Here is a 13,137-nt window from a genome sequence, read left to right as displayed (position 1 = left end):
CGAGTTTTTTACAGTAACAGAGAAATTATTAATGCCCCACCCCCGGAACGCCCAGCCACGCCCCCGTCGTGCCCCACCCAGCCCCATTGGCGCTACGCCACTGTTTGAATCCCACCATCATGGGAACCTGTTACTAAAAATTTTGGATCCCACCACTGAGGAAGGGGGAGAGAATATCAGCTCTGTGCCTTTAAGATTGTTGATGGGCATTGTTAAGAGAACCAGGTCCAGCAAAGTCCAGGTCTTGCCCCAGGTGCCACTGGGGGGGGAGGGGCATGAGACACTCTGGTCTTGCCCCAGGCACCATTTTCTGCCCCCCCTTGGTCCGAAGGAGGGGATGCAACCCCAATCACTGAAACCACCCAGCATGCTCTTGCATGGGAGTCGGCCGCAGGAGACTCACCGACTCTCTTCGGGGATGTGAAGGGCCATCATGATGTTCGGTTCAGTACACTCTACCATCCAGCCGTGTCGGTCACTGACACGCCCCACGTCTAAACATAGGAAGTCGCTTGGCATGCGGCTCCAGGTCATGGGCGTCAGCATCTGTATGTTGAGCCTTGGCGGGCTTTGAGGCTCTGGGTTCTTCCGCTCGCTGCGGAACATGGCGGCCGAAATCGGCATGATGTTCTGTAGGGAGAGGCGGAGAGAGGAGAGAAGAGAGGAGAGGAGAGAGTCATTCCAGGAGGGCAACCTTGCAAAGTTCCCACACTGTATTCTTTCGAGGGAGGCCTCTTAAGAACATAAGAAAGAGCCTGCTGGATCAGACCAGAGTCCATCTAGTCCAGCACTCTGCTACTCGCAGTGGCCCACCAGGTGCCTTTGGGAGCACACATGCAGGATGAGAAAGCAATGGCCTTCTGCTGCTGCTGCTGCTCCCGAGCACCTGGTCTGCTAAGGCATTTGCTGGTAGCCATAGATCGACTTCTCCTCCATAAATCTGTCCAAGCCCTTTTTAAAGCTATACAAGTTAGTGGCTATCCCCACCTCTTCCTCTTACCTTCAGCTTGCCCAGTTCAAACTGGATCACGTTCTGGCTTGTTGGGAGAGTGAAGACGGCAGGAAACAGCTTTGTGTTTGGCTCCACCTGAAAGGTTGACAGGCGAGAAAACGAGATAGAAACGTATGGAAAGAGGGAGGCAGCCTTTTAAAAAGCCCCTCAGTGAAGACAAAGAAGAGTTTGGATTTACACCCTGCCTTTCTCTCCTGCAAGGAAGAAGAAGAGTTTGGATTTATATCCCCCCTTTCTCTCCTGTAGGAGACTCAAAGGGGTTTACAATCTCCTTTCTCTACTCCCCTCACAACAAACACCCTGTGAGGCGGGTGGGGCTGAGAGAGCTCATGTTACCGATGGGAAAATAAACAAAATATTTTCCTGAAGTCAGGTTGCCTAGCTACACTGGCTCCATGCCTGGACACGGAGACTTGTGTGGTTCAGAAGCCTTCATAAGGTTCACAAAGAATGTATATGCATGATTGTGCCAATGCTATATGGTTTCCCTCTTGTTTATGCCTTTCTAGGATGTAATAAAAGCCCCTTTTAAGTTGAATTTATGATGTGCCTGCAGTTTAGGATGTTAGTTTAATAAGGTTCTTCAGTTAGGTTAAGGTTCTATTAGTTTTAAGAGAGCCCTGCCAGTAGGTAGATGTACAGTCCTGCCTATAAGTATAAGTATGTGTGTTTATCCTTTAAGGTTTTCCTAATGTTTAAGTTAGAAATGTTATTTCTGAAATTTGTGTCTGAGAATAGAAGCAATAGCCAGTTAAGGTCTGATATTAAGTGACAAGGAAGTTGGCTCTGGAATGCTGCTTAGACCAACGCCAAGAACAACGCCAAGAACAACGACCCTCTTTGGACTTGCTAATTGAATCTGTTGCCAGCATCCAAGGGTCACCCAGCCTTGGAAGATGTCACCCTGTTTTGCTATTGGACTGTTTGAAGTTTTACTCTCAGGATCCAGAAGCTCATTGGACTGTTCACATCCTTACTTTCAGGATCCAAGAATTCATTGGTTCATTTAAACTTGTCTTTGTCTAACACTCCCAAGGAACCACCTCAGGCAAGGAGGTGCAGGCTTTTGCTTCTGGGATTTGATCTCATCAGCATGTGCAAAGAGATTGTTTTCTCCCTTTGGTGTTATATTTTCTCTGTATTAGATGGAAGGAGACCGCCCCCTTCCTGGGTTTTGCACTGTGGGGGTGGGACTGCCCTACACCCCTTTCTGGGTTACTGGGAAATGTATAAAGGAGCTGAGGCACAGCCATGTGGGGTTCCTTTTCTGCTGAGCTGTGCCAAGAGATCACTTGCAATAAAATCCTTCCTGCTTTGAAGAAACGCCGGCTTCCTGCGCCTCATTAAGTTGCTGAGCTGAAATCACTTATTGTTACCTGGCAATTCGCGGTAACACTCAGAAGAGCTGTGACTAGCCCAAGGTCACCCAGCTGGCGTGTGTGGGAGTGTAGAGGCTAATCTGAATTCCCCAGATAAGCCTCCACAGCTCAAGCAGCAGAGCTGGGAATCAAACCCGGTTCCTCCAGATCAGAATGCACCTGCTCTTAACCTCCTACGCCACTGCTGCTCCTGCTCCCTCGAAAGGAGACTCAAGGCTGCTTACAAACTTCTTTCTTTTCCTCTCCCCACAACAGACACTTTGTAGGGGAGGTGGGATTGAGAAAGCTCTGAGAGAATTGGGACTGGCCCACGGTTACCCAGCAGGAACTCAGAAGTGGCGAAACAAATCTGGTTCACCAAATAAGAGTCCGCCACTCGTGGGAAGGAGTGGGGAATCAAACCCCATTCTCGAGCTGCCAAACCCCATGCCTCGAGCTGCCAAACTCCAGGGAATTCAGGAGTTTTCCAAGAATTGTAACAGATCTCCAGGCTACACTGATCAGTAGACTCTGTAGGCCACAGTATCTCTGACATCACATCCCCGCAGAGCTCCCATCCCAAACTCCACCCCTCCTTAGGCTTCACCCAGTGGTGGGATTCAAATAATTTAACCGGTTCCGGTGGTAGGATTCAAAAAAATTAACAACTGGTTGTTTGCAAGCCCCATTTCAACAACGGGTTCTGCCAAAGTGCCGTGAACCTGTTGAATCCCACCACTGGATCCACCCCCAAATCTCCTGGATTTTCCCAAACTAAAATTGGCAATATTGGTATCTTTTTGACCCTATGGACACTTTTGGATGCCATGATGCCCCAGAAAGTGGGAAGGGCCAGGTAGAATTTAACCCAGCAAGGCTTCTGATTGGCCATTGGAGATTTGATTGGCTGTGCAGATTTTTAAAGATGTTGCTTTGGCAGTAGCTGTAACTACAAGAATCTTCAATGTGACTGAAGGTAAGCTGCACCAGCCATTTTGTATTTGGTTCCATCTCGTGTGCCAGCCATTTTGTATTTGATCCCACCTTATGTGTGCTTGCCATTTTGTATTTAGTTCTACCTTACGTGTGCCAGCCATTTTGTATTTAGTTCCATCTCGTGTGCCAGCCATTTTGTATTTGGTTTCACCTCGTGTGCCAGCCATTTTGTATTTGATCCACCTTATGTGTGCCTGCCATTTTGTATTTAGTTCTACCTCATGTGTGCCAGCCATTTTGTATTTGGTTCCATCTCGTGAGCCAGCCATTTTGTATTTAGTTCCATCTCATGTGCCAGCCATTTTGTATTTGGTTTCACCTCGTGTGCCAGCCATTTTGTATTTGATCCCGCCTTATGTGTGCCTGCCATTTTGTATTTAGTTCTACCTCATGTGTGCCAGCCATTTTGTATTTGGTTCCATCTCGTGTGCCAGCCATTTTGTATTTGGTTCCACATTGTGTGCGAGCCGTTTCGTGGCTTTACCCACCATGCTGTGTTAGCATTCCAAAGGTGTCCACAGGGTCAAAAACACTGACGTCCCCTGCTTCAGGCTCCTGGACATGCCTAGCGTACTTCATTCACTCCTGATCTTGGAAGGCCTGGAAGTTAGGGAGCCTCAGGCCTGCCTTTCCATCCGTAAGGCATCTCTGCTCACCTGGAAGAATGTGTTGACCTCCTTCCCATTGGCTGTGAAGGTCATCAGTCCTGTCGCCAGGTCAACAAGACAGCCAATCACCAGGTCCACAGTGCTGACGCGGGTCTGCTGGGTATTGCTGACAAAATCCCCTCCCCAGACCATATAGCAGTTGCTTCGCTTGATGCTGTCAAAGAGAGAGATGGCCGAAAAGACCCCTCAAAGACATCTTTCCTTGGGTAGTTAAATCTTTCCTCTAACTTCCAGGTCCCACCATCACCAGACTTCACTTGCTCTTCCTGCACTTAGAGCAGGGATCGGCAACCTTTACCACACCAAGAGCCATTTGGACCCGTTTTCCATAGCCCCGAAGACCTACTGAGAAGAGAGCCTCCGGTTGGGCCCCTCCACTCACCTTTCCTTCCAGCGCTGCTCTGGAGGGCTGGAGGGACACACCCATGCTACCCTCCGACCTCCAGGCCATGCAGAGCCACAGTATAAGGCTGAAAGAGCCGCAGGTTGCAGACCCCTGACTTAGAGGTACGCAGAACACAATCCCCATAACCTTCATTCAACAGATCAGTAAGACATGGCATATTGGGCTAACTCTTACCTGTCATGGATATTTCCTTTGTCATCACCCATGGTGACCGTGACGTTGCGCACCTTGGTCAGGTCAAAATTCATGTCATGCTGGTGGTAGTCGGGCGTGACCCAGCCCACCCAGACGCAGGTTGGCTCTTGGCCTGCGAAGATCCGGACTGAATAGTAATACTACGAAGGTTGGAGGGAGGAAAAGAGAGGGGTGGGGGGAAGAGAAATAAAATCACCATCATAAACATGAATGGTATGATGAGCCAGCTCTGGGCACTGAGGACTCTGATACAGAACCTGAAGATACTATGCATTCAGGATTGACTCCTCACAAGGAAAAGCAGGTGGCAAAACCAGCTCGAAGCCCTTCCTTGCAAGCTCAGGCACAGCCTGATGCCATGCAGCTGGGAGAGCAGCAGCACGAAGGAGACAGAGGCAGAGGCCACAGTTACAGGGTAAAAGGAGAAGTGCTCGCATTGCAGCAAGGTATGGCAGAAAGCTCTGCCAGATGGAGGCATCTGAGAAGGATTGAGCTCTTGCAGGATCCCAGTCTCAGTATCCAGACTATATAGAACCTGCCTTGTGCAAGGAGCGTACTTCCTGGTGAACTCCACGTGCCTGGCCTTCCTCTGACTTCTGGCTCCCTCTGACCTCTGCCTGCCTGATCTCCTGCCTGTGCCTTGACCAGTGGTGGGATCCAAAAATTTTAGTAACAGGTTCCCATGGTGGTGGCATTCAAACAGTGGCGTAGCGCCAATGGGGCTGGGCGGGGTACGACGGGGGCGTGGCCAGGCATTCCGGGGGTGGGGCATTAATAATTTCTCTGTTACTGTAAAAAACTCTTACTGTAAAAAAAAAGTTCCTAATTTCCAGCTGGTATCTTCCTGTCCATAATTTAAACTCATTATAGCAAGTCCTATCGTCTACTGCCAACAGAAACAACGACTTCTCCTCTAATTGACTGCCTGTCAAATACTTAATACTTTCAAATACTTAATTTTGTTTCTAGAAATCAAAAGAAGGAGACTTTCCTGAAACAAGGGACTTTACCATATTTCTAAAACATGTTTTTAAAACAGCCCAACAGGGAGAATTATCCCGTTTTCTACCTTCTCTAACCAGCCACATAGGAAACAACAGGACTTTATGATTTTGGGACCTCATGGAATTTCTAACGGAAAAGCAGACCCAATTAGTAACCCCCTCTCGGCACACACAAATAATTAGCGACCCACTCTCGGGAACTGGTGAGAACCTGCTGGATCCCACCTCTGGCCTTGACCACATGTTTGCCAGCTGGAGTGCCCTGACCATGCCTTAGCTTGCTGCCTGCCCTGACTTTGGAGTGGTTGACTACACCTCATGTGCTGTCCACCTTGACTCTGGCCACACCCTCGCTCCTTCCTGCCTGCAGAACAGATGGTTTCAAAAGCTCTAAGGCAGGGGTCCCCAGACTCTCTTGAGCCGGCAGGCCCTTTGGGAATTTGGGTGCTGACGACCATGCCAAAATGCTTACCCCAGGAGGTGGAGCCAAATGTAAAATGACTGCCTCAGGAGGTGGAGCCAAGTGAAATGCCCCCCCCCCTCCTCGTGCTTGTTGAGAAGGAAATCTTGAAGGGTGAATGGAACCACCCACTGACTAAGGAAATCACAGATCTGGGGTGCTGTGTGGTTTCCGGGCTGTATGCCCATGTTCTAGCAGCATTCTCTCCTGACGTTTCGCCTGCATCTGTGGCTGGCATCTTCAGAGGATCTAGATCAGTGGTGGCGAACCTTTGGCACTCCAGATGTTATGGACTACAATTCCCATCAGCCCCCTGCCAGTACAGCCAATTGGCAGGGGCTGATGGGAATTGTAGTCCACAACATCTGGAGTGCCAAAGGTTCGCCACCACGGATCTAGATCGTGAAAGCCTTCGACATTACAAATCACAGATCCTCCAGTGAAAAACCTTTCACTTGAATGAGGACGGTCAGTAACAAGCTCTTCCTATTTTCTGAAAAGTTTGGCAGGCACCCATCTGTAGTTTTAGTATTTTATATATTATTTTATTGTAAATTATGTATTTGATGTTTTAATTGTTTTAGTGTTGATGGACACTGGCCTGAGCCTTCGGGGAGGGCGGTATATAAATATAAATAATAAATAAATAAAAGTTCTGGCAGGCAGCCACAGCACCCATGGGCACCACGTTGGGAAACCCCGTCTAAGGTCTCAAGGACTTGGGCAGATTGATTCCTCCTACCTACTCCTGCCCCTTTAAATGACTCTCAGATGCTCTCAATAATCGGTGCCTGCTGGAGCACGCTCTGCCCGCATAAGGTCACTTTGTGTTTTCTTTCCTTTCGTGTACGGAGTTACTTCTCCCCCCCCCTTTTTTTTTGCACCTATCTGGGCAGTTCCCCGAATAGGCAGAGCTATGCCTTGCCTGTTGGTGGCCTATTGTGCAGGTTTTACAATCCACACAAGGGATGGTCCATTTACTATTCAACACTGTGATTACTTGTTATCACTGCTGCGATTGTTTCCTTGCGTTGAGTCCCATTTTGTCTTGCATTTTATATTGATACGCTGTTTTAAAAAGAACAATAGCTAAATTTTTTAAATGTTGAAGCCGCATGTACTATTTCAGAGGTGAACTGTTTTAGGAATCAAAGTCCATCAGTTCAAAATTTGGAAGCAAGCCATTGGGCTATGAAACCAGATCCACCCTCAACTTGCTCTTGCTTTCTAGTACCCCATGGTGGAGAGGAAACACCCCCTTCCCTCCTACAGGAAAGCCCCACACCATGACCCAGTTCCCAGTACCGTTGTTGTGTTCATAATGATCTCAGGATCATCTCGGTCATCTGGAACCACTTCCTCTTCCAAGCGAGGCACCGTGGGGACCACCGGAGCTGGCGTGATGAACGTGGTGGCTTTCTTTGCTTTGAACAGGAAGCTGCAGACGACAAATGGGAAAGCGAGCACGATCAGAAAGTGCTCTGTCCAAAATACTATTCTCTCTAGGGCCTGAGGATTGCTTACTTAGAAATACAAACCAGTAAAGTCAGGAGGACTGGCTTCCTGCCAGCCATGCATGGGACTGAGCAGATCAACATCTGTGAATCGAGTCTTGAATATCTTATAATGTGGAGCTTTTGTGCCAATTGGCACAATAAAAAAGGGTGTGTACAGAAGGTATAACCTATGTGATACTTCAATAACATCCTTATCCCCTATGATTATTATTTTTATACATAACGTATACCAGTGGTGGCGAACCTATGGCATGGCTGCCAGAGGTGGCACTCAGAGCCCTCTTTGTGGGCACGCGCAGAGTGCCCCCCCACACACATCTAGGCTGGCCTGGGCCTCTGGGCTCGATTATTAGCATTAAACCTAAGACCTAATTTTGGGGAAGCAGTGTAGGTAATCCTGTTAAGCGCTGTTAAACCCCACTGATTTTCATGCAAAGAACTAAAGCGCGATCCTTTACCTGGGAGTAAGCTTGGTTGCTGGCAATGGGGCTTGCTTCTGCAGATGCGCAACCCTCCCACAAGTGCAGTGATTCACCCATTGGAAGAGTTGCACGGTTGCTTCAAAGCCAAGCCACCGACTACCACCAAGCTTACTCCTGAGTAACACACGCCAACCGTTTTTTTCTGAACTAAAACCTCAGTATTCAGGTTAAATTGCCGTGTTGGCACTTTGCGATAAATAAGTGGGTTTTGGGTTGCCATTTGGGCACTCTGTCTCAAAAAGGTTCTCCATCACTGACGTAGACCATTCAGCTAGATCAGACCTGGGCATTATACGGCCCGTGGGCCACATCCGGCCCGCTGGATGACCCTGACTGGCCCCCCTGCCTTGCTGGGGAGCGAGGCGCCTTTGAAAGCCCCACAGAAGCCAGCAGCCAAGGCAACCGGCTTCTGCGGGGCTTTCAAAAGCACCAGTCAATGAAAAAAGTAGGTCAAGGGACTTAAGTCTCCCCACTTGCTTGATTGTCACAGTGGACAACCATGCAGGTAGGTTAAGCCTGTGATTCTTGGTGCCAAATAGTGTTGTACGCAGAACTGTTGCCACTGATTCCAAGTTGATCTGTGCACCTGTCTGTCACTTATCAGCCCCTATTATGCAGAATTGAGTTCAGCCTTTTGGCCCGGCCCTCCACAATATTTTCTGTTTCTTATGTGGCCCCATGGAAAAAATAATTGCCCACCCCTGAGCTAGATTCAAGTCTACTGTCACCTCAGGGACCAACAAGATTTTTTTGGTATAAGCTTTCAGAAGCTCACTGTCAGGACTGTGCCTGTCAGTAAATGGGTAGCAGCCATGGCAAGGGGGGAATGGTTTATAACTGCTTGTTACTCTGCAGATGTCTGGAGCTCTCTCCCTCCTTCCCAGGACAGCCTTGACCAGATCTTATCTGGAGGGGAGGGTGAACTGTTCCCAGGCTGGTAATGCTTTGTAGTGGGGAATGTAGCGGCTGTTTGGCTCTGGGGGAGGGGACAGCAGGGAATATAGGCAGGAATACAGGCAGTGCGTTTGAGCGGGAATCTTCAGATTCCTCTTTGCCGATGTTTACCTTTCGCTGCAAAATAAAGACTTCAGAGCAAATCTGCAGTGTCTATTATTTTCGGACCCAAGGTCTGACACTCGCCTGCGTCAAAAATCTTGTCGGTCTTTAAAATTGCTACTGGACCCCAATCTAGCTGTTCTGCTACAGACCCACACAGCTGACCTCTGAATGAATATTATTCAGTTCTTGTGCAGGTTTCCCTGACCCAGATGGCCCAAGCTAGCCTGATCTTGTCAGAACACAGAAGCTAAACAGGGTCAGTCCTGGTTATTATTTAGATGGGAGACCACCAAGGAATGCCAGGGTCACGAAGCAGAGGCAGGCAATCCCTCCCCTCCCCCTCCCTTGCCACCCCTCCCTCCCTTTCCTTCCCTTGCATGCCACCCCTCACACCCTCACTACCCTCCCTTGCATGCCACCCCTCCCTCCCTTCCCTTCCCTTGCATGCCACCCCTCCCTCCCTCCCTTCCCTTCCCTTGCATGCCACCCCTCCCTCCCTCCCTTCCCTTCCCTTGCATGCCACCCCTCCCTTTCCTTCCCTTGCATGCCACCCCTCGCTCCCCATCCCTTTGCTAGGGTGGGTGGGCCATGTCCAGATGCTGGGCCCCTCCCCTTCCCTTGCATGGCACCCCTCCCCCTCTCTCCCCTCATTCTGCTAGGGTGGGTGGGCCCACCCCTGAATGTCTCTTGCCTTGAAGAAGCCGGCAGGATTGCCGCAAGTTGGCTGTGACTTGACGGCTCTTTTTACAGACACGTGGCACTGGAGGTTTTTACGGACTGTGGCCAGCGCCTGGGAAGAGAAAGGCCCCACACATCCTTACCGCCTGCCACGCCACTCACCCTCGCTTGGTCTTGCTCTTTTCTGTGGAGGCATCCTTTTCATTCTCAATTTTGGGGGCCTCTTTAGGGGGCTCTTTGGGGGTGCCAGGAGGAGGGGGCCCCTGTTTCTCCTTCTCAGCCTCCTCGGCCTCTTTGCGGCTGGCGGTTTTCTTCAGCTGCTCGAATTCCGAGTCGAGGTCGACCTCCTTGACGTCGTCCTCGGGGATGGTGAGGGCGCGGGTGAGAGGCGTCGTGCCAGCGGTGATCTTGAATTTCTCGTGGAACTCCACGGGCATGCTGAGGCGCAAGAAGAGCAGCTCTATGATGGCGTTCTGGGAGCCAAAAGTCCGGTGGGTCAGCTTTAGACACGGCGGGTTGTCCACAGTGCCGTCAATGCGTGACACCTGCCAGGGAAGGGACAAAGCACAGAGTTACAGACGGTGGGGGCCGCCATGGGGGTGAGCTGCTCCCCCCGATCTGGATGAGCCCGAGTAAGTGATTTCCTGTGGTGATCACGGAATGCCGGGGTTCCTTTTGGAAGCTTATCACGGTCCCCTGAATGACAAATAACCATCCCTGAAAGAGAACTTGCTCACCTGCTGCTGACCTCCTCTGCAATGGGACAATGCAGAAGCATTTGGGGTGCATTTTAGGTTCCCACAGGCTGACAGAGATCTGGCACAAACTGAGGTGGAACCTTAGAAGGGACTCCAAGATCCTCACTGTTTTGCACAGAAGGCAAATTAAGTGTGGAAAACATGCCCCAGAGGGAGAAAACAGCTGGCCCACATATTGAAGTTCCACCTTCATAAGCAGTGTGTCAAGTATTTACAGCTACTTGTGGTTAGATGTTCCTCATGGAATGCAAGACAATTATTCCTTGCTGCATTGCTGCAGTCTCAGCAAAATGTATAATTTCTGATGGCAAACCAGCCAGGATCAGGATCTGAAAACCCGTTGTGTTCAGAGACAGTCTTTAACTGAGCCAATATGTAGAGAACGAACAGATTTGTTTTCTTGGGGGGTTGTCAGTTCTCCAGGTAACGCTGGTGGATCAGATCAGGGACTGAAATTTTATTTTATTGCACCATCGAGCTATTCAGTGGTTTAATGGGAGTTATAATGCAGTCTTATGCAGTGTTATTCTTAAAAGGCCAAGAGCAGATCGAAAAGGTGCTAGTAATTACTTTATAACTCTGCACAGGGTTTTATTGTTAGCATCACCTAGGAATAATAATATCTCAGTTGTAGATCATACATGTTTAGGCTTAGTGGGGAAGTGACATACAAAATCCAGATTTAATATTAATTGTGAAATAGTTCTCTCACAATGTCTGAAAATAATTTTCATTTTATACGAGTTGAATCAAGGAAAATATTTTATTGGACCTTGGCAAAAAATCCAAACTTCACATACATACAGTCACAGACCAGGAAAGGGATTTGGGCGTCTTAGTTGATAGTTCCATGGGAATGTCAACTCAATGCACGGCAGCTGTGAAAAAGGCAAACTCTATGCTGGGGATAATTAGGAAAGGAGTTGATAATAAAACTGCAAGGATTGTCATGCCCTTATATAAAGCAGTGGTGCGACCGCACTTGGAGTCCTGTGTTCAGTTCTGGTCGCCACATCTCAAAAAGGATATCGAAGAGATAGAAAAAGTGCAGAGAAGGGAAACGAGGATGATTGAGGGACTGGAGCACATGAGGAGAGGCTGCAGCGTTTGGGACTCTTTAGTTTGGAGAGGAGACGTCTGAGGGGGGATATGATTGAAGTCTATAAAATTATGCATGGGGTAGAAAATGTTGACAGAGAGAAATTTTTCTCTCTTTCTCACAATACTAGAACCAGGGGGCATACATTGAAAATGCTGGGGGGAAGAATTAGGACTAATAAAAGGAAACACTTCTTCACACAACGTGTGATTGGTGTTTGGAATATGCTGCCACAGGAGGTGGTGATGGCCACTCACCTGGATTGCTTTAAAAGGGGCTTGGATAGATTTATGGAGGAGAAGTCGATTTATGGCTACCAATCTTGATCCTCTTTGATCTGAGATTGCAAATGCCTTAACAGACCAGGTGCTCGGGAGCAACAGCTGCAGAAGGCCATTGCTTTCACATCCTGCAGGTGAGCTCCCAAAGGCACCTGGTGGGCCACTGCAAGTAGCAGAGAGCTGGACTAGATGGACTCTGGTCTGATCCAGCTGGCTTGTTCTTATGTTCTTAAGAGCGCGTGTATCTAATCTGGAGGAACCGGGTTTGATTCCCAGCTCTGCCGCCTGAGCTGTGGAGGCTTATCTGGGGAATTCAGATTAGCCTGTACACTCCCACCTCACAGGGTGTTTGTTGTGAGGGGGGAAGGGCAAGGAGATTGTAAGCCCCTTTGAGTCTCCTGCAGGAGAGAAAGGGGGGATATAAATCCAAACTCTTCTTCTTCTCCTCCTCCTCCTCCTCCTCCTCCTCCTCCTCCTCCTCCTCCTCCTCCTCCTCCTCCTCTTCTTCTTCTTCTTCTTCTTGGCCTGTGATCTCATCTAAACCTGACTCCTTTTGTCTCTCGGGCTCTCAGAGGCTGCTAACCTCTACTCCCTGACCTCTGATCCCCTTTCTTCTATCCTCTTGGGGCTTCCTCACAAACTGCTCCCACACACATCTCCCCATTTCACAGCCTTCCCTCAACCCCCCTCAAAAGACCCCTCCTGTTTATTTAAGAGGTTTCTATTTGTTCGTTTATTTGTTTGTTTATTGCACTTAATATACCGCCCTCCCCCCCAGAGGTGGGATCCAGCAGATTCTCACAGGTTCCCGAGAGTAGGTTACTAATTATTTGTGTGTGCCGAGAGGGGGTTACTAATTGGTGATTTGGCCACGTGATTTTTGCCTTAGTTACGCCCCTCCGCTCAGCAGTAGCACGCAGAACTTGAAGCAGTCTATCAGGAGGTACACCGGCGTGCGTGGCAGCCTGCGCCTGCGTGCATTCGTTTCCTGCCCAAGGACCGGCACAGCAGCTACGTCCGCGCCACAGCCCTGCCCAGGAATGCCCCGCCCCCGGAAGGCCCATCCACGCCCCTGTCATGCCCCATCTCGGCACACACAAATAATTAGTAACCCACTCTCGGGAGCTGGTGAGAACCTGCTGGATCCCACCTCTGCCCCCACCC

The 13,137-nt window shown here is 49.4% G+C and overlaps 1 protein-coding gene across 1 annotated transcript in view; it reads right to left on the bottom strand.

Annotated features, from left to right (window-relative positions):
• Nucleotides 1-10,550, bottom strand: part of LOC125435541 (ryanodine receptor 1-like) — a 28,381-nt gene extending 17,831 nt beyond the window's left edge. The window contains exons 1-7 of the mRNA XM_048501734.1: nt 10,416-10,550; nt 9,998-10,380; nt 7,405-7,537; nt 4,615-4,775; nt 4,023-4,188; nt 1,001-1,087; nt 404-630 (exon numbers count right to left, since the gene is read on the bottom strand). Of these exons, the coding sequence (XP_048357691.1) occupies nt 404-630; nt 1,001-1,087; nt 4,023-4,188; nt 4,615-4,775; nt 7,405-7,537; nt 9,998-10,380; nt 10,416-10,550 (1,292 nt within the window). The remainder of the gene's footprint in view (nt 1-403; nt 631-1,000; nt 1,088-4,022; nt 4,189-4,614; nt 4,776-7,404; nt 7,538-9,997; nt 10,381-10,415) is intronic.
• Nucleotides 10,551-13,137: the final 2,587 nt, after the last annotated feature.

Source organism: Sphaerodactylus townsendi, linkage group LG06 (assembly GCF_021028975.2).
Source record: "Sphaerodactylus townsendi isolate TG3544 linkage group LG06, MPM_Stown_v2.3, whole genome shotgun sequence".
NCBI classification, from domain to species: Eukaryota; Metazoa; Chordata; class Lepidosauria; order Squamata; family Sphaerodactylidae; genus Sphaerodactylus; species Sphaerodactylus townsendi.
This window is presented reverse-complemented; position numbering and strand designations above follow the sequence as displayed.